General features: G+C 49.0%; 2 protein-coding genes across 2 annotated transcripts in view; both read right to left on the bottom strand.

Moving 5' to 3' along the window:
* The window catches only part of LOC142840952 (X-linked lymphocyte-regulated protein 5C-like), a 49,952-nt gene that overhangs the window by 10,795 nt on the left and 17,762 nt on the right, over positions 1-21,395 (bottom strand). The window lies entirely within an intron of this gene.
* On the bottom strand, positions 16,084-18,311 carry LOC142840692 (putative PWWP domain-containing DNA repair factor 4). Its single transcript, XM_075957267.1, has one exon. It carries the CDS (start codon positions 18,133-18,135, stop codon positions 16,084-16,086), a length of 2,052 nt encoding a protein of 683 aa, XP_075813382.1. The 5' UTR covers positions 18,136-18,311.

Genomic DNA, 21,395 nt, shown 5'->3' with positions numbered 1-21,395 from the left:
GGAATAGAGTGGATTAAGGCTTGCGAGGACCTGAACACCCACCGCCCCTTTCACCTAGGCCCGCCCTCCACGGATGTCCCGGAGGACATCAGAAGTGCCCAGGGCCCTCGGAACGGGCCATGGGGAGGTCCCTAAGTCTTTCCCCAAGCACCCGTGTTTCTGGTCCGCTCTTCTCAGTCCCGCGTCCCTCACAAAGCATTCCTAGACTTTCCTCCGGGAACCTGGGCCATGAGGAGCGGAGATGTGGTGTGGAATTCAGGAGCCAGGCATCAACCACCTCAGGGAAGATCCTGGGTCCTAACACCTGGTCACTCACCTAGAGGAATGGCCTCGGGAGGGCGACCCGAAACCCGGCTTCCCCTCGGCAGCGGTCACAGCCAGTTAGTTCTCACTTCCGGTAAGTCGTTGGCCTCTGTGGAAAAGCGCGGGCTTGTGAGCATGCGTGCTCCTGTCCAATGTCTTTAGGCCCGCCCACAACCACGCACAACCACGTATGCATGCAGGCATGCAGGCATGTATACACGCGTGGAGGGGAAATTTCCCTTTAAGGCTCGGGAGGACCTTAAACACCCACACTCGTGTTTTGACTCAGCACAGCTGTGGACCTGTGGACCCGGATGAATGTCTCACTGGCCCAGACATCAGAAAGGGCCATGTGGCAGGTTTCTGGTCCTTTGTGAGCACACATATCGTCCCGCCCACTCTTCTCAGTCCCTGCTTCCTATCAGAGCTTTCCACACAGCCCTTCCAGCCTCATCCACTCCACTGGGGAATTTGGGCTCAGGATGTCATCTCAGAGACTAACCTGGGTTTCAGTAACTACTCACTCACCCAGGGGGACTCAGCTTTCCACAATCCTCAGACTGACTCCCTTAGCTCTTTGTCCTCCTTGTGGGTGAGGGAGGGGTCGACATCCCAGGTCGGCCTCACTATGGGGAGGTGTTCTACCTCTATAGAGATCCATGTCAGCATATGTGAGCCAGGCTGGCGCTGGTCCGTCTTGAGACCGACCCTGCAATGAAGCATACTTGACTTGGAGCTTTCGGTTGTGCGTGCACAAACTGGAAACTACCAAGAAGGGCTGAAAGTGCCCGGAACACCTCTGCTCCCTGTTTGCAATGCTCACACATGTGGAAGTAAGGACCTGTGCGGAATGGCGGGAATGCTCAAAGGGTACTGAACGAGCCATGTGGAAGGCCCCAAGTCTCTGCAGGGGCATACAAGCAGTCCTGCTCATGCCTCGGGCTCCCTAGCACCTTCACGAAGCTTTCCCAGGCAGCCCTTCTGGGCCTTCTCCACTACAGAGTGGAAGTGAGGCCCATGATCACCTCGCGGGCCCTGAAGCCTAGTCACCAGCCTTTAGATGGGAGATGTCCCCCTATAGGCCTTGTGGTGTCACCATTTTCACAGGCTTTCATCCATGTCCGTCAATCCAGCCATTCCCTGGGATGAGTGCCTTTTAGAGGCCCTAAGACCCCAGGCCTTAATGTCCTAATTCTTCAGCTCCTTCCCTCACTCCGCCAGTGTCCCCCAGGCTCCACTTTTATGGGAGCTTTCTAACTACTGTCAACATACAAACAAACGGAAGGAGAGTCCTCAAACTGTCCCTGCCACCGCTACTGCTGCCAACAAGATTGGTCGGATCCATGAGGCGGCTGTTTTCAATTCCAGCCTTTTGCTCCCCACCTCGGCCTGTGGTATGGTAGTCGGTACAGGGCGGATCACGCCTCTGGGTCTCTCTTTTTATTAAACTTAAAATCCCTGCAGCTCAAATTTCGTGGCTTTTCCATACACTATATGTCCCGCTGCCATTTTGACTGAGGTCAGGTGAACTTACCATCATCTTAACTGAGGTCAGATGACTTCACCGACATCTTAACTGAGAGCCAGGTAGATGACCAAGTCCTGTCATCTTTACTGAAGTTTCCCCTGTCTGCTCCCCCAGTGCTGACTCTGTTGCTTGTGTGTTTTGTGCAGTGGCACGCCTTAGGTTGGCCGCACCAAGAACATGCACTTTGCCCAATTCCTGTTCCCTCTGTGTGTATGTTCATACATGTAACTTAGGTGCACCTATGTTTACCATTAAATGTTATAATTGTCTGTTCATTGCATCTCATTTCAGACTGCAGAAACAGTAAGTCTTATGTTTTATGCTGGCATGTACTTTTAAATTTCTTACAAAAACACTTTATATTTGATCCAAACCTCATTTAAAATGTAGTAAGATGTTCTCTACTATTGTCAGTTCGGCCATTAACCTTCTATTGCAAGCATTTTTTTTTCCTTCTGTCATTTTACAAATGTAAATCTTGCCTGATAAATTAAGAGCCGGTACACTCAAGCTCAGGCCCGGCTCTCCAGGCAGATTCTATACTGTAGTTCCACCTGATAAACGGCCCACAACTGCTCCGAGATCTGGGAGACATGGCATTTAAATATTTAATTATTAATAAACTTTTCATAACAAAAAGAGACAGGTTGGCTCCTAGCAGCAGCACTCTACTTCCTTCAAAGAAGACAGAAAGCAAATGGGCACAGAACAACGTCCATCCACACTTTGCTTCGACTGCCAAGCGCTGACCACCGAGAAAAACTGCCTTTCATCTGAACTGAGGATCTCCAGACACGAAAAGAATCTCTGGAATCGACAGCCTAGCTGCTCAGGTCAAGGTAGGCTTGTCTGCCTACAGATTTCGTAGCCCACTGGATCTTCTGGAGCCTGGCAGGCCCTGCTCTAAACATCAAAAGGCAAATGCGACCTTCAGTGACCACGGAGAACCCTGAGGTCTAGGTGCCAAACAAGTAAGTTCTCTGTCGTTATTTAATCAGTAATTCAAGTAAAATTTCATCCTTCTCAAAGATCTCTGATGCAGTTTGACAGCTGAGAGGTTTTGTCAGTTTAAAAGGACAACCTCACCAAACAAATTTCAGTAAAATACAAATACAAGACCTGCAGTTTATAAACACAAGTTATAAACACAAGTTATCAAATTTCTCTCACACACTGTCTTCCATCGTCTTAACACTTTTCATTTGCAATAATATCTGTCACAGCCATTCTGATATAAATATGCTACTGTTTATACAATGTATATGTCTGAAACTTCTTTTTTCACAAACCCTAAGAATTCTTGTGAGTTCCAGGAAGCTTAATTGAAGGATTCACCTTAAACTGTCTTAAACAGGTGTCAGAGACACCAGACATTTCCATACCAGAAACACCAGACAGGAACAAACAGACCAGCTACCCCAGCATGTGACCAGCACCCAGCCTTCTCACGTTCCTCAACAAGATGATGCCCACAAATATGCAGGAAGCAGTCTTAAGAATCTGCCACCCCAATTCCTTTAACCAGTGGTGCCTAACATCCAGCCTTTTTATTATAAAAATCAGATGGTAATGTAATGGTTTGTTCTGTTCCTGTAAGGGACAAGCCACCCCTACTCCCTCCCCCATCTGCCCAGGCAAGGTGATCTTCAGATTCCAACCTGATTCTCCCTCTGAGAGAGGCCGTTTCTCTCTCTTCCGTCTCCCCATTTCTCCCCTTCCACCATCTCTGTTTCTGTCTCTTACTCTCTGCTTCTCTCTCTGCTCTTCTCCCCTTCTCCACTTTATAACCCACTAAATAACTATCCAAACTCTCTGTGCATGGTGTGCCTATCTACATCTAGTGTATCTCACCCACCGCGTGGCTCCCTGCCTGGGATCAGCCTGCTTCAGAGACCTATGGCGTAGTGTCTTGGCATGCTCATCTGTCTGTCTCTGCTCATGGGACTGGCTTCCCCGTTGAGGTCTCTCATACACCACTTGGCTCCCTGCCTGGGACTCTTTGGCCCTGGAAGCCACTGCAGCCACGTGGGGAACTATGGCATCCCTGCCTGGATTTGGCTGCTCTCGGGACCTGCTGCCCACTGCCTACCACCATTTCAGGGACCTGAGCATGGTTTCTTGTCCTATTGCCTGCTGCCTGCTGCCACTTGGGGATCTGCAGCATTTCACTTGAACCATAACAGTTGTTCTTGCTTGACTCATGTCTGTGGTTGGGCATGTGCATCTGGCCTCAGTAAGCCCCTTCTGCCTGAGTATCACTCAGGCTGCTTCTCTGGAGGACCTGGGTGCCCAGTGATGACTGCAAAAGTACACAAGGGGCAGAAACAGGAGGCCCCCCTGGTCCCCTGCCCACTGTACAGGCTCATTTGTGCCCAGCCTTTTTAGACCTGCAGTATGAGGGTCACCTTTCTGATTGCCTTCTGGAGCCTTTTCCAATCTAAAGAATAAGGGAGACTCCTGGCTGTCCCTGTGTTGTCCAGCCTGGGCTCTGATACTTCCTGGTCTTACTGTCCTCTCCCAAGGACTGTGAATGCATGATGACCATGCTTTGCCACCTTATCATCTGGGCATGCATGAACCATGGGGGCTCAAAACACAAGTTCTATGATATCTGACCTTAGGGAATGCAAGAAACTTATGATGGCAGCAGTTAAATCCACCCCACTTTACAATTTAGGAAGGAAATTAAGAACTACAATTAAGCATAGGAAGCCTCCCAAGCAAGGCCTTGGTGCTGTGGGGATTTTCAATGCTGTATCTACTGTGGGGAGCACCTCTGTGTCCAACAAAATGGGAAACGTTACATCAGTCCATCACACAGTCGCTCCACCCCTGGGTATGGGCCAATCCCCTGAATAGAAACCTTTGAACCAATATAGGCATGCCAAAGCTCATGGCAGCCCTTTTGACAGTGGGAAACTCCCCAATTACCCACTCATGATAAAGAGACACACCAAACGTGGTGCATCTGCACAACAGAATTCTATACTACCCAGCCCCGAGAAGGAATGCACTGCCACTCCATGAATGTTGGGAGCATTTTCAGTGAAATCTGTCAGACAAAAGGCACATTCTGTAATGATCCACTTCTGTGCCATGGGCAGAGTAGACAAACCTGGAAGAGGTGAACTTTCCAAGCTGCTGTCATCTAATCTACTGAGAAAACATGCCACTAGATGCAGTGATGGCTGCATGGTATAGTAGGCATGCCTTCAGGCAGCTTAGAGGAAGACGTTTCCTCTGTGCCTGTGTTTGTGTGTGTGTGGTGTGTGTGCGCGTGTTGTGTGTGTGTCTGTATGGTTTGTATGTGTCTGTGTGGTATGTGTGGTGATTGTCTGTGTGGTATCATGTGTGTTGGTGTATGGTGTTTCTGTGGTACATGTGTGTGTGTCTGTATTGTGTGTGTGTGTCTGTGTGGTGTGTGTGTGGTGAGTGTGTATATGTGTGTAGTGAGTGTCTGTGTGGTATGCATGTTTGTGTGATGTGTGTCTGTGTGATGTATGTGTGTGTGTAGTGTGTGTGTGTCTGTGTGGTGTGTGTGTGGTGAGTGTGTATATGTGTGCAGTGAGTGTCTGTGTGGTATGCATGTTTGTGTGATGTGTGTCTGTGTGATGTATGTGTGTGTATCGTGTGTGTGTGTGGTGTGTATGTGTGGTATGTGTGTGTCTGTATGGTGTACGTGTGTGTGTGGTGTTTGTGTGGGTGTGTGGTGAGTGTGTGTGTGGTATGTCGTATGTGTGAGTGATGAGTGTCTGTGGTGTGCCTGTTTGTGTGGTGTGTGAGTGTGGCTGCCTGGAGCCCAGGTAGAAAAACCGAAAGATGCAGGCTCGCGCCCCCCCCCCCCCCCCCCCCGTGCTCGCCGGACCATTTTCGGAATTTGGACCTCCCACTCTGGTAGCATGAGTTCCCCCTTTTTCAATTATTAAAAATATAATGTTGTTCTTGAGCTGGTCCGGTTATTTATCGTACCGACCAAATACGTCAACATCTAGTGCCCAACGTGGGGCTTTTAGAGCCCTTTATGGCTCTGGCCAGTTGGGGCCGTGCCGTTGCACACTTTGGCTCCCCTCTGGCCTGCGGGCTTGCATCCAGCCCAGCACCCTCCCCATCTGTCCCTTTCACTTGGTTCCATCCTGAACCTCCTTCAGCTGCAGGCCTCTTCCCAGATTCACCACAGCAGCTCCAGCCCCACTCCCTGCCATGCAAGCACCATTAGCCCAGCCTCTGCAGCCAGGCAAAGGCCATTCCTTTGTGCTTTCCAGGCTCTGCAGCCATCGGAGCGGGAGATCTGTCTAGTGTGGCTAAGAAATTCACACAGCACACAGTCTGTGATTTTAACTTCTTGATTTGAGCATATCTTCCAGTATTTCATTTATAGTCAGCCTATCTAAAACCGAACAAGTGGATTCAGGTACACCCCGCCACCTACTGGCAGACAATGGTTTTTGCACCTACTCCTGCTGATTGAACCACAGTTAAGATTATTTTAAATTTAAAAAGGGCAGTATGTCAGACAATCTAACCATCCAAGGTTTCCATAGACTTTTTACTTACACCATGTGTGAGGTCTTACAAGGTGCATATGACATCCCTCTTACATGGCTATTTCTAGGTTTCACCCTTTTTCTTGTATTCTGTAGTTTTTTCATAATATGGTTTGACCATAGGAAAACGATGCAGGCTTTACAGACTGAATCCAGGATTCTTAGAAAAGAAGTTGAAAATCTAAGGGAGGGCACGACCATCTTAACTAACAAATTTCAGCCGGCTGAGGTAATTTCAAAACCAATTCCGACTGATGCCAACCTCTTCAAGAAAGAGATTGGAGTTCTCAAGGAGGAGACTAGATCTTTGCTTAATACGACTCGGTCAACTGAGCTAATTTTGGAAAAGGTACAGTCTACTAGTAATTCATTTAAGGAGAGATTCGGTGCTCTGGAGAAGGAAATGGCTGATTTGGCACATAAAATCCAGCCCATGACAGTGTGTACTGAAACATTATTTGAGAGGATTCACACTGTTGGATGTATTAATCAGACTTAGTTGAAGGGGTATGACAGATTGACTGATAGAATGTCCATCCAAGAAGGTACTATACATGCCATGAGGATTATGTCCAAGGATGAGCTATTATCTCGAATGGACAGACTTCATACCTTAGAATCCTCAATGAGGGCATTAGAGCAGAATACTGGACAGGAGATTCAGACCTTGCAGAAGGTAATGGTAAACAGATTTGAAAAGATTGAGGAAATTATCGACTTTGATAACCAGGAGCAAAAGGTAAAAAGGCAAAGTTTAACTTCGTCAGTACGTAAAACTCTCCAGGATAGCTTCCCCAGAGTTCTACCTGCCTTTCCAGTAATAATATCAGAAAAGGTAGCCGGCTCCAAATACCCTAAGGCTGTCAAGGAATATACATGGGAGCCCATACACATGACTGATTTAAAAGAAATTAAACAGGAAATTCTAAATTATGGACTACACCCGTCCTTTTTTAGCGAGATGGTCAAAACCTGGGCTTTCAGTAACAAGGCCACACTCACGATTGGGCTCAGCTAACCTCAGCTGCCCTAGAAAGTGGACTGCAATTGCACCGGAGATGCCTTCTTGGTAATGAGACACAATCACTCCTGGCAACACTGATAATACTCCCGAGAGAATGTTGAGCACCAAAGAGACTCTACCTGGAGCCTTTCTTCTTGGCCGAGCTGGCCTTTGGGCAAAGAAATGCCCATACCTCAACCACTGACAGTGATACAGAGTATCCGTAAATGGATAAAACAGGACTGTCATATCCTGCCAAGACAGGGTAAAATAGTTTTGAAAAGTTTCTTGCCTTTAAAAATGATATGTCACTTACATCAGGCCTTACCCAAAGTTGGTTGCCTCAACATTGCAAATGAGACTTTGCGTGATTGCCCAGGTAGTCAGTTGTCTCTGTCATTTGTTGCACATTTTGGAAGTTTCTCGATTGTACTTCCTGTTTACTCAAGTAATTTTACTTCCCTTCTCAGATCTTTGATGGAGTTGAAGATTAGATAATTGTAGTTACCCTCCTCATGATTTAGCTAAACTCAATTTCAATACATTATTTAGACTCCTTGAAATAAAATGCTTAGTAAAACTTTTGGTATGCATTCCTTGCTTAATATTGTTTATTGCTTGTATTTTTATATCTAGTATCTGTTCCTATTGTATATAGTTGTATTGGATTTGTATCGATCTAGTTTAGACAAAAGAGGGAGATGATGGGGAAGCTCAGCCAATCACATCTGGTTAGGGTATGGCCGCCTGGAGCCCAGGTAGAAAAATCGGAAGATGCAGGCGCGCTCTCTCTCTATGCTGTGCTGGCCAGACCATTTTCAGATTTCGGACCTCCCACTCTGGTAGCATGAGTTCCCCCTTTTTCAATTATTACAAATATAACTGTTGTTCTTGAACTGGTCTGGCTATTTATCACACTGACCGAATATGTTAACACTTTGGCTAGGGAGGAAGTGGGTAGGGGGGTTTAGGGGAAGAAATGTGGAGAATGTTGTTGCACAGTAGGGGATTGGGTAGTTAGGGTTCAAGGGAGTGGGGACAGGATAGTGTCTCTGGCAGCATGGTCAAGGTGGAACTTTCAGGGTCCCATTTCCCAGATAGTCGGGAATCTAGAGGTGCTGTGACCCTGGCAACCAAAACTGGTGCTGTAAGACACTGGCTACTGAGGGAGGGATGGGAGCACAGCACCCAGAAACCATGGACATACAAGAGTTCTGTCTACTTATCCCCACGCTGGTGAAAATTTGCAAGGTCCTGTAGGATGGAAAATTCAAGAGTTCCTTCTGGTGGCCATTGTGTCCCATTGTCAAGGTAATATTGAGGCCAGATCTTAGTGCATAGAGAGATTAGCCGTTAGGGACAGATTGTATTGGACAGCCCCAATTTATAAAGATTGTGTAGAAGGCAGCCCTGGGGTGATAGAGGATTCAGCTTCGAATTGCAAGAGCCCATTTTTATAAATCTATGCCAAGTATTGGGACTCAATGTCTACCACAATGCATCCACTGTGATAAGATTCTTGAGACTCTTGAGAAATGTGTGGGCCGGTGTCTCCATCCCATGCAATCCCTCCTCAGTGAGGACTGCCTCGCCACTGGTGGGGTCGGGTGCCTGGCACGACCTTGACTTCCAGAGTTGCCCTGACAAACCACAAATGTAAACAGGGTCCTGGACCCTAAAGGCCTGTACTTGAAAAAGGGGAACTCACCCAGACAAGGCCGAACTTAGCCTGGCAGAGAGCATGAGCAAGAAGGGCATTTTCCAATACATAGCCCTGGGCCAGTGGGAAAAACAGCCCCCTACCTGTCTTTGTGTTGCATTACTCAGGAGGTTGGGACCACTGGTATAATTAATAATGGTCCTTAAAGTAGTGCCGGGTTCTGTGTGAGCAGGTCCTTAGCCCAGAAAGTGAGAGTCAGGGTCTGTGGAGGCGGGGTCTACTTAACCCAGATATTACTGCATCAATATTGATGCATCCCATCCTAGCCAGTACCCCCACTTGTTTTGTAATTGCTAAACTCCATGAAGGCAGGTACTATTTCTATTTGGATCCTATGCTCCACTCTGGGACCAGGAAATGCCTGGCCCAACCCAGAGCTACAGGAATTAACCTCCTGTATCCTCACTCTGTCCTCTACTATCCATGAACACATCATTTGTAAGGGGACAGAGCTAGTGAATTTAAACAGGTGCCAACGTTCATACTGCAGACTTCCTGCTGCACCTCAAGCCACTGTAGATAAGTTGACAGACAGCATCTCGGGTTAATAAGAGTGCCTCCAGGGTGCCCAACTCCACAACCCTAAGGAGGAGGATCATTGGTTGATCCTGGTCTGTGCCTGGACAGTGAACGACAGCTCCCAGGTTTCTCCAGAGCACCTCGTGGGCCTTAAAGGGGGTCCTTTTCCAGCTGTGCGGGAGACAGAGACAGAACTACTGCTGGGCTAGGAAATTTAGCTCCTGGGTCCAAGGGAAGCCTCTAAGGTGGCAATAGATGAAGTGGCTGGCGTTTTGGCCATGGATGGAAGGGGGTTTGGGGATGGTGTGGAGAGCATCCATGCTATAGGGGTCTACAGCCTACAGGACCGCCTCTCAGAATTCAGGACAACTTTAGAAACTCAGATCATAAGGCAAGAGGTACAAACAGTGGTGAGCTGCTTGGCTGGGTTGTCACAGTTACTACCAGGTCTAGATGCCCGAGAATGGCATTAAAAGAGACCAGTGTGGCTCTGAGCACTCACGGACTGTATATACCAGGATTGTAGCCTGTGCCTCATACCACCTTGTTTGAGACAGGTTCTTGTTATGTTGGGGGCATAGTCCCCAGCCCCTAGAATCCTTCCCAGCCTCCCTGACCTGGAAGTTGCTTTGGTCTGGACTTTGAATCCCAGCATGAGGGGTCAGGACCTCTCCCACAGGGTATTTAAGATAGTTCCCAGAGGAGAAACATATGGTATCCCCTCCCCACCGCCAGGAGGTTGCATTTGCAGCCTCCCGGTTCCCCCTTGGGGCCAACTGAGAGCACAGGAATCCAATTAAACCTGGATATATTTTAATTTGGCTTGTTGTGATTTTGCTTGATTGGGACTTTTGCTTTGGCAGAGAGCTTGCATTAGGAAAAATTCCTAAGAGTTCTATTCTGTGTTTTCCCTGCTGACCCATCTTACCGGGGTGGGGGGTGGGGGGGGATTGAGAAGCTTCTAAGCCACACCTGGCTTCCTGTGAGGTCTGGGGATTTGAACGCAGGTCCTCACAGTTGCTTGGTAAATTATTTTTGCCACTGAGCCAAATCTCTATCCTAATTCCCAATCTTTGGGTCCTAAATTTTTCTGTGTAGGAGCAAGAAGGAGTAAAGGATCCAGAACAGAAAGGAAGTGGTGTCTGTTTTCCTGGAACTGGAGTTACAGATGGTTGTGAGCCTTCATGTGGGTACTGGCAGGTCTCTGAAACAGCAGCTAGTGCTCTTAAGTGCTGAGTCATCTCTCTAGCCTCTGAGAGGTTTTCTTTTATTGTAATGAATTATATAAACAACATTGTACTTTCTTAGCAACTTAAGTGTACAGTTCATCAGCACCTAGGGCATTCACAGTGTGCTGCAAACAATGTCATCTTTCATCTATAGACTTTTCCTCCCTTTCCCCAGACTGGAGCTCTTTCTCCTCTAGATATAAACTCCCCAGTAGTCATCTCTGTATTTTCTGTCTCCATGGCCTGAGGTACCATAGGACTTCTGGGTTGAATCTTCAATTATTTGTCCTTTTGTGTCTTGCCCCTTCCATTGAACATAGCAGCCTGTAAGTTGGTGCCTACACTTTTAGCTGTCAGCCTTACTGGAACTTATTGTAAACACTGAGAAGCAGAGCAAATTTTAAGGTGCTTCTTTGGAAATGTTCATTAGAGTAAGTCTATAGGTTGTGGAGGAAACAGGATATTCACTGAGTTGGTTTTTGTTGTTTAACTTAGAAGTCTAGCAGAATGTCAGTTCCCACATTCCTTAAGTGAACAACCATTTTTGAACCTCAGGAATTCCTCCAAACTTCCACTTCTTACCACTGGAAAGGTTTTAAAGATCTAACTTACATAGCCATACATATGAATAAAATTGAGGGGCGGGGAAGCCCCACTGTTTCCTGAACAGTTAGCTCACATATAGCTAACAGATTCCCTAAGAGCTTTTTTCCTATGGTTTGGTCATAAGGTGCAGACTGTTCAGGCATGTACACATACCACAAGGAAATAGTTGGTGGCCCTTTGGAGCTAGTTAGTCCTTTCAGTGGGTAAAAGGAAAACAGAAATAATATTGTTTTGTAGTTGATTGTTTTTACCCTTTACTCTTGGGGGGTGAGGCACCACCCAGGTTTCAAATAAATTACACAGAAGCTTGTTCTTTCTTATGAATGCCCCACCTTGGCTTGGCTTGCTTATAGCCAGCTTTTCTTAACTTAAATTATTCCACCTAACTTTTGCCTCTGTGCTTTTTCATTCCTCTATTTCTGTATAGCTTTCTTTACTTCTTTCTCCCTGGCTTGCTATGTAGCTGGGTGGCTGGCCATTGATGTCCTCCTCTCCTTGTTCTCTTGATCCTCTTTTTCCTCATTTCTCCTTTTATTTATACTCTCTGACTGGTAGCACCACCTATCCTCGCTATTGGCTGTTTAGCTCTTTATTAGGCCATCAGGTGTGTTAGACAGGCAAAGAATCACAGCTTCCCAGAGTTAAATAAATGCAGCATAAGGAATGGAACACCTCTTTGCATCATTAAAACAAATGTTCCACAGCATAAACAAATGTAACACATAATAATATTCCACAAACCTGTTTAGTCTTTTACTGCTATCTCAGGTATAATGAAGTGGTATGGAACAATTGTCTATATTCTGTCAATCATGTTTTAGATAAATGCTGATTGCCCAGTAGCCAGGCAGGAAGTATAGGTGGGACAACCAGACAGGAAGTAGAGGCAGGTCTATGAGAACAGGAGAATTCTGGGAAGGAGGAAGCCCATTCCTCCCCAGTCCTGTCCAGACACCCAAGAAGGCAAATGTGACCTGCCCTACTGAAAAAGGTACCAAGCCATGTGGCTACCATATACTAGAATAATGGGCTAATATAAGTTATAAGAGTTAATAAGAAACCTGAGATAATGGACCAATCAGTTTATAACTTATGTAGACCTCTGTGTGATTTTCTTTGAAACTTAACAACTGTGGGAACCAGGTAGGACAGAAACCTCCGGCAACAATGAAGAAAGAAAGACTGAGATTGAGAGCTGTCTCCTCCCATTTTATAATCCTCTCTAGATCTGGGATTAAGAGCATGCACCATTACCACCTGGTTTCTATGGCAACCTAGTGTGGTTACTGGGATTAAAAATGTGTGTCATTACAGCTACTGGTATTAAAGAGGTGTGTCATTCCTACCTGGTCTGTAGGACTGGCTTGTGTGACTGTTTTACATTTCTGATCTTCAGGCAAGTTTTACTTCTTAAAATACAAATGAAATGTCACTACAATGGTGAAAAGAGAAACCACTTTATGTGAACTCATGCCCATATTTCAGGGTATGGAAATAGCCTTTAATCTCAGTAACTTAGTCTCACAAAAATTAATTTTTCCCTTGAGGTATGTTCATACCTAATCAACACAGACCTCTGTTCAACATATTCATCTTTATTTCCAGGCTGATGGAGGCTTCAACTTGTAGCTGTGTACTTATTTGGAATATAGAATCCCTTAGATGTAAGGAACAAGACATATCTTCTCTGAAGTGCTTTGGAATTTCAACACATTTCTTTTCAATTTTAGCCCTCTGAGCAAAAAGAAGCTCAAACTCAACATAAATGAATAGGGTTGGAGAAAAGGAGGCCTAGAGAAAGGAAGAAACACAGAATACAGTTTGTTTTGTCCACACTTACAAGGGAAATTTTTTCCATGTATTGCTCCCTACTTCTGTTTTGTCAATTATTTGTTTTAGTTTATAAAATGATGTACTTTATTATAACACTTTGTACATTCTCATGTTTGTGTTATTGTATCTTGCACTTCTTGACTGCAACTGCCTCCACTGTTCCTGCTGTTCCTCATGTGCTTCATCTGCATTATACACTGCAGTGCTACTGTTGCATGTGCACGCACGCTCACACACACGCACGCACACACGCAAAGGAGTGTACCAGGAGACAGAAAACACAGATAAAAAGACAGATACCAGAAGGCATCATATGTATTCTTCTGCTCCTTGCTCAAGGATGTACTTTCTAACTTCCATACTCCAAAGATAAAAAAGAAAGTATGATGTGTGTGACAACTCGTGTATAGGAAAACAGACCACACACACCAATTAGCCCAAAGCACTGATGTGCAATATTCTCCCATAAAACAAACAGGGAGCAGGACCTCTAAATCCAACAAAGGCTACAGACAAATGAGAATTACAGAAGGAATCAGGACAAAGGAGCAGGAGAGATGACTTGAGAATTGATCAGACAAGCACTTCAAAGTCTACAGTGAGAAACCTGCAGTCGCATGTCCCCAAGAAAACTCAAGGACACAAATGAAAAGAGAAGTAAACAGGAGCTTCTGGGAGGCATAAAAAGGCTGCCTCTCATCAGTACTCGTCAGGTGTCAGTGACGTCAAGCAATGACATGTCCCCATCGTTGGGCTTCAACCTCTGGGAGAGGATGGTGTAGGCAAGGAAAACGGCGTTACTGGGACATATAGCCCCATGAATGGTAGGTGAGGAGACAGGGTTTTGTTCTCAGAACTTAACGTACAGGGGCAGTGGCAGTTAAAGTCAGAGGAGAGGCTGAATATGCAGGTAAGAATATTTCTGACATGCAGGCTCTGAGCATTGCACTGCCATGTGCATGGCTAAGTAGAACACAATGGCCTTACACATGATCTTCCCTTAGAAAAGAAATGAACACATTGAAATTGTTATTTCCTCCTCTAGATGGAGTCAAAAGCAGGAAGAAGGGAGGTCCAGAGATTTTTCCATTCTTAAAGGTAAGAAGGATTGAGTTACACTGTTGATGGCTTTTACAGAGAAACAGCTCATAACACAGAGGGAAAATGTGGGTCCATTTAAAAATCTTCTGTACATGTTCATTGTTGTGACCTTCTGAGTGTGGAATCCAGAAGCTGAAAAGACGTGTCTGCCTCATCTATTCTTCATGTTAGTTTTTTAGACAGGGTCTCCTCATAGAACACAGTACTTGCAAATCCAGCCATACTGGCTGGTCAGCAAGCACCAGGGTTCTTATCTTTGCAGTCCCATTACTGAAAATACAAGCACGCACACTATGTGTGATCTTCTTAACCTGGGTAAGAGCCCACTGTGTGCAGAAAGGAAATCCAGGAATTAGCAGCAAGGACTAATGCTGAGCATTCTCCCGTACAAGGCAAACGGTACTGTGAATCTAGAAGCACAGGCTGGAGGACACAAGGACATTTCACAGAGATTCAGACAAGAACAGAGACTGGGAAAGAAGACCGGGATTGTGTAAGGTTGCACTTGAGAGCCCACTGAGGCACCAATTCGGTGCACAGTCACAAAAATATGTCATGGACTGTGATTCCAGACAAGAAAACAGGAGCTTCAGGGAGGTATGGCAGGGCTGCCCCTCATCAGTACATCACAGATGTCAGTGACTCCAAGGGATGACAGGTCCCCTCCTTTCCTGCAAACAGCAGAAGTCTCTGATCTCTGAAATGTGAGAAAAGCTGGGATACTGATGTTTTCTGCAAAAAGTCAGCCCACAAGTAGCAAATGTCTCATTTACAGTAAGAAGTCTCCGGGAATGGGAAGATGGCTGAGAATGAAAAGTGCTTTCTGCATGAGGTGAAAACCCGACTTCATCATCCAGTACTCATTTGACAAAAAAGGTATGTGGACAGGTATGTTTAATCTCAGCACCAGGGAGACAGAGACAGGAGGATCAAAAGGAGAGCACACACACTCACACACATGCACGCGTGCAAGCGTGCTCACACACAGAGAGATAGAGAGAGAGAGAGAGAGAGAGAGAGAGAGACAGAGAGACAGAGAGAGAGAGAGAGACAGAGAGAGACACATGCAGAGACACACACACAAAGAGAGAGGGGGCTGGCCTTTGAAATCAGGCTATCCCTAGGGTCACAACATTTCCAACCCCTTCTTTGGCTTCAAAGCACAGCCTCAAAGCACACGTGTTCCTCTCCTTCAACATGAGTGAGCAAAGAGGGAGGTAATGGAGAAAGCAATGGGACCTGCCCCATCCAAGGCACCCTAGAGAGGACAGGGAGTATGGGGAAGAGTCAGAGACACACAGAGAGACACAGTGTCATCAGGAACCTGGTGTGCTGTCTGGGTGCGTGGGGTCCGTGCAGAGAGGGCAAGTCTGCGCATAGCTAGCTAATACTCCACCCATAGCTGGTGACGGTCCAGACAGGAGACCCCACGGGACTTCTCCACGCTTGGGCACAGGCCACAAAGGGCTAGGCCCGGCCTGAAGCTAACAGGAATTGCCGAATACACGTAGACAATCTGCAACGTCAAGCACGTTCGTGAACGTTCATTTCGGGGTAGGGGGGTAGGGGTGGGGTCTGTGTGTGGAGAAACACGTATGCAGTGAGGAGCGGTCATAGCAAGCCCCACAGTCTCCCAGATGGTTCTCTTTTGGAGGTGGAGCTGCAGGGGGTGATGGCAGAATGGAGGAAGCTCCCTTCTAAGGACTGGGCCCAGGAGGGTCCCTGCCAGCCCCAATCCTGGCTGCTGACCTCTTCCGGGCCGCCTTTAGGATGGTCTTCTCAAAGAGCTCTTTTTCACGATAGTGCACAGGTGGGCCACGCAGGTACTTCTCTTCTGCCTCCTTGTAGCTGAGCTCATCCAGGGCAGCGATGGAGCAGATGATTGCCTCTGGAAGAAGAACCTCCATGGTGAGCCGGACTTGGTCTCCTCTTGCCAGCGAGAGCAGGGCCTGGTCTGCCTCCTTGGATATTTCTTGCAAATGTCTGGCCACGAGGTGCAACTGGTCTTCATCCTCCAGGTAGGTCTCAATGCAGAAGACTTCCCTCTTTGACTTCCAGAGGTCGTCCAGCCACCGGGACGGTTTCCTGCCCTTCACGATGTCCAGCAGGTGCTGGTCGGCCCCCTTTCTCTTCACGATGAAGTCTACGAGCTTCTGGTTGGCTCTGTCCCAAGCGGCTCTCATGCGGTCAGGCAGGAGTTTCTTGCATGGCCTCTTCCCACAGGGGGCGGTCTCCTCCTCCCAGTCTTCCAAGTCTGCATAGCTCACCTTGGGGAAATCAATGCGCAGGTCGCCCTCTTGAATGGCTCTCCTCAGCGGGTAACTGGCTCGGGCGGTGTAGTAGTCCATAAAGGAGCCCCGGAAGGAGCCACAGGCGAGGTCCTCTCTGTAGCGGTCGATCACCGAGAGGCACCAGTTGATGCCCTGGCCGTACACTTTGCTGGCTCTCCGCAGGAGGGAGAATCTCTCCCCACAGTCCAGGAGCTTCAGCTTGCGGAGAGGGACGCGGACACCCCTGCGCTCAAACTGCATGTTGCCCTCGATCAGCAGCACCCTGGCCGTCTTGTCGTTCTTGCTGACACTCTTGACCACCGCCGGCCAGAAAGGATGGTCCTGGAATTTGAACCAGACCAGCATCCCTCGTTCGATGGTATTCGTCTCCTGGGCAGAAGCCACACTGGTGGCTTGGCAGTCTTCCTGAACTCCAGGGGCTCTCCTCTTGACCGGGGCCTTAGTCACCTTCGAGTGCACTCGAGTTTCCAGTCCCGAGAGCCCGCAATGTGCACACAGCACATGGATCTTCCTTTTCCTGCCAGCAATGCGGACTGATCTTCGCAGGCTCGGGACTGGAGGCGCGCAGGCTGCCGATGCCCCCTCTGAGTCTGGCCTCGGGGTCGGCGGGCCGGGATCCTCCTTGTTCTCTGGGAGGGTGGTCTTCCTTTGGGCTCCAATGGCCCGGATCTCTAGGCCGCCACACCATACTTGCAGCTTGAGAGCTTTGGGCGAGGTAGAGGCGAGCCTCCTCGGTGGCCCAGAGGCAGGTCTATGCTCATTGTTAGCGCGGGCACCCTCCCTAGAGGCCCGGGTGCTCAACTTTCTCTTGCCAGGATCATCACCAGCATTTCCTGCTGGCGTCTTGCAGGAACTTGGCCGCGCTCTGTTGCCCCTTAACATGTTCCCTTGCATTTCAGAGTAAGGGGACTCTACAGCGGCGTGGGCCTGGGCTTCCCCCCCTTGCACTGCAGGCTCATTCCCTGAGCCCATCAACACAGGTCCTGGGCGGCCTCGCTTCCCAGGACTCCTGTGGGAGAGCCCTTGGCCTTTCTGGTTGCGCCCTTGGGGGTGCAGGCGCTGGCGTGGGCTGCAGCTGGTCTCCTCTTTTGGAACCTTGGGAGCTGCTGTGCTGGTTCTTCGGCCACCTGCCCTTTCTCCTTGATACAAGCGGGTTGCCTCGCCCAGAACATCAAGGGCCACCTTGAGGGCTCTTCTGTATGCCCTGGTCTGCCCTGGCGGGCCACTGCCCTGTGACTCCTTTCCGGCCAAGGAGGCGATGGTTATGATTTCAGACTTGGTTAGGGGCCTCGCCTCTGTGCTCCTCACTCTGGTCTTCTCACCAACAGAGAGAATTTGGACCTCCAGGAAGGAGGCCCCTCTCCTCTTACTATGGGCCGAGGTCCTGGGTCTGGTCAACACCCTTGCAGGCCACAGCTGGCCCTTCCAGCCACAGAGCACATACTCTGCAGAGTCCATGGCGATGGAACCCTGGGGCTGTTCTGATCAGGGCAGGGTGACCCCCTGCGTTGTGGTGGGCACTGCTCCCTGCTGGTCGTCTCTGTCTGGCCTGGCTCCCCTGCCTGCGGTGCTGTCCTCCCTCCAGAATCTGGTAGACAAGCTCAACCTGAGGGCCTCTCTCAGGGTGCTGTGGGCCTGCCCTGTAAGTGTGGGAGAGGGAAGCAGAGCTGCGTTAGGACAGAATTAGCCTTTAGTGGATACTGAAGCCACAGCTCAGTGAGGTGAGGAGAGAGAAAGCAAGGGGTGCCCAAAGTCTGTCGTTCCACAGGGATGAGGGTGTGTGCCTGAGAGGATATGGAAGGATCCAGAGCAGATGTGTGACACATGGTCACCCACCCTGAGGCTAGGGTGGTGAACTTCCTCCCAGAGAGGTGAGTTACTTTACTTGGCTTGTGTATTTTCTTGCACATGCAATGCCTTGGGGGCTCCCTGGGTTTCTGTCCCGGTCGGGGGAGCCTCATCCCTTTCTTTCCTAGGGAGCTAACCCCCCCTGTGCCCCACCCCAGGAAGCCTGTGCACACCTAGTGCACCTTGCCTTCTGCACCAGTATGATACCAGGTTGAGGAACGGGGTGTGTGTGTGCGGAAATTTTCATGGCGATTTGCATAACATGGCAGGTAAGGATGGTTGCTGTCACTGTCATAGCTTCTGGCCTCCCTCCCCTTCGCCCGCCCCCTCATAGTTTGGTTCTGACCTCTTGCTCCCAACTCCGTGCTGGACCTCGCTATTGGATCAAGTGAACGCGTGGCACAAAGGAGACCCCCCCCAAGGAAAGCACTTCACCGTGGAGAAATGCTTTCTAATTGGCAGACTCAGTAGTGTCAGATGAGAGCAACAGGGTAAGTGTCGCCATTGGTAGTGCCCACTCTCCTGCTGCTGTCTCAAGTCCATGGGCCCTGCACACCCATATCTGCTGGTGATGGGCACTGTTCTACCATCAGATCCCAGGCCACAGATCTCTCCTGCCCACAACCTCTGTTAATCCACAGGGTCGTCTTAGACAGACAGGAAATCAAAGCGGCTGTTTGATGCCCTGGATGGTCACTTGCCCATCCCTAAGTCCAGAAGGCATGCTTTGAATCTTAAGTGGTGTCCAATCTCATCTGTATAAGGCGTAGCTCTCCTGTTCACGTCCCTCCATTCTCTGCCTCTTCACACAGGGCCTCCCCCGTGCTTCTCAGTGGAGTCTCGTCCCTTTCTGCTCACCGTGAGTGGGTGTGTGTCAGGGGTCTACTCCTTTCCTGAATGCTTTGCCTTGGGCCCACGCTTTCCTATCAGCAGTGAGCATGCCGTGCGTGTTGTGCATGCACTCTGGAAACAAAGCCCACATCTGTCTGATCCTCAGGAGAGGCCCACTGAGGGTGCCGATGACCACACAGGGAAGAACCACAGAGGACTCACAAGCCACAGTCGCTCACTGTTCCTGCCAAGACGCAGGCGGCTTCTGTCATTACCGGGCCAGCACCAGGCACAGCACCAAAGAGCGCTGTGGACCCGGGACTCCTGAAGCAGTTCCCTGAGGACCCTGGTCATTTTGGGGACTCCTGTTAGCCCACGACCCCTTCGGTGAGTGTGGGCACCCCGACCTCTCCCTTAGGGACTCCAGGCCTTGCCTTACCCATGGGAATTCCCGACCGGACAGAAATATGGGAGGCAAATGTTATTTGCTTCAGTCCCTCAGCCCTCCCCGTCCCACCCTCTGTATCCATAAACACCCGTCGGTAATTCTAGCACCAGATCCCTATTCACTGCTCAAATGTACAGTGTCCCCTCTGCCGTATTCCCGTTCAAGTCTTACCGACTTCCAATCTGATCTCACAGTGCATAAAGTGGCTCTCAACATGCAGGAGTCTAGGTCTGGCCCAGGCCACACCTGCTGGGTGATGCAATAGTAAATGTGGACTGTGCAATCTGGGGCCCAATTTAGGGATCACCCGCAGTGGTTCTTCCTCCGAGAAATCTGTGTGATCTCACAGGGTTGGCGTGCTCTGATCCAGCCTCCTTTGAGTACTAGGCCACAGGTATCTATCTGCTGAGGACACAGAGGAAAACATAGGCACCTCAGTTACTTCGGGCTGCCCTCTGCTGGACCTTCCGAGCACATGCTCAACAGCAAGGCTGACTGAGCACCATTTAGCCCAAGCAACCATGCCCCCATCCATATGCGGGTACCACACCTCGGGCACGAGAGAGCCCACCGCTCACTCGGTGCCCTTAGCAATCACGGAGGCCCGCGTTATAGTTATAGAATGCAAGCTTTCAACCCCAGGCAGGGGTGCCTGCAGGAGCTTCTGCTTCCCTCAGGCGTGATGTTCTCAGCCTCACACACTTCCTGAGTTAGAAAACATACCCGGGAATATCAAGTTTGAGTTCAAGCCCACATGCCAGGACATCCAGGCAGCATCTGTAACTCAGTCACAGAGAAAAGCGTCTGCAAACATATCAGACCATGCTCTCCCCGGCGTGTATATTCCATCTGTGCAGGCCTACTGCGCTATGCCTTAGAGAAGCCCTCCGTCTTCTATAGCCTGCTTAAATATTGTCAGTTTTGCCATGCGGCTCCATCGATTCAGGCATCACCTCTAGTGCACTACCTTCAACAGTTACCTTTCCGATGAAAGCAGCAAAGTCTTCCCCAGAGGTGCACGGAGAAGGGTGCAAGATGGAATCCTGAAATCCCTGTCTCAACACAAGCTTTGGCCCCGTGCCCGAGGCCTTCTGTCAAGAACTCGCACACGGTCTCCGTGTGCGACGACCATTCACGTTTTGTCCAGATGGGAACTTCCAGATGGCTGCGGTGAGACAAACAGACGGGGCCCAGTCTGACAAGAGGGTGCGAGAAGGGCACAGAGCATATTGTTCACACGCAGGGGCCGAGATACAGGGAGAGATGCCGGTGATGGGCTGCTGGGTCAGAGGGAAACCCCAGCTGCACACCCTGTAACACAGCCCAGCTGATGCTTGCTTAACCCATCTGTGAGCAGAGCAAAGACTCCGACCCGGGCACAAACTAACACCCGTCGAGGGAACAGACGCTGCCCCTTCTTCAGGTGCTCTCATACCGCACTGACTTTTTTTTTTGCCTCAGTCTGCCTAGCTGCGATTTGTGGCCACTTTAGAGGCGGCTGTCTTTTGGAGGCATTTCTTCCCTTCTTGTGTCAGGTCTCCAGGCCAAGAGATCTGGAGACCACGGCTTCTATCCTCCAAGGGAACTGCCA

Source organism: Microtus pennsylvanicus, chromosome X, assembly GCF_037038515.1.
Source record: "Microtus pennsylvanicus isolate mMicPen1 chromosome X, mMicPen1.hap1, whole genome shotgun sequence".
Classification (NCBI taxonomy): Eukaryota; Metazoa; Chordata; class Mammalia; order Rodentia; family Cricetidae; genus Microtus; species Microtus pennsylvanicus.
This window is presented reverse-complemented; position numbering and strand designations above follow the sequence as displayed.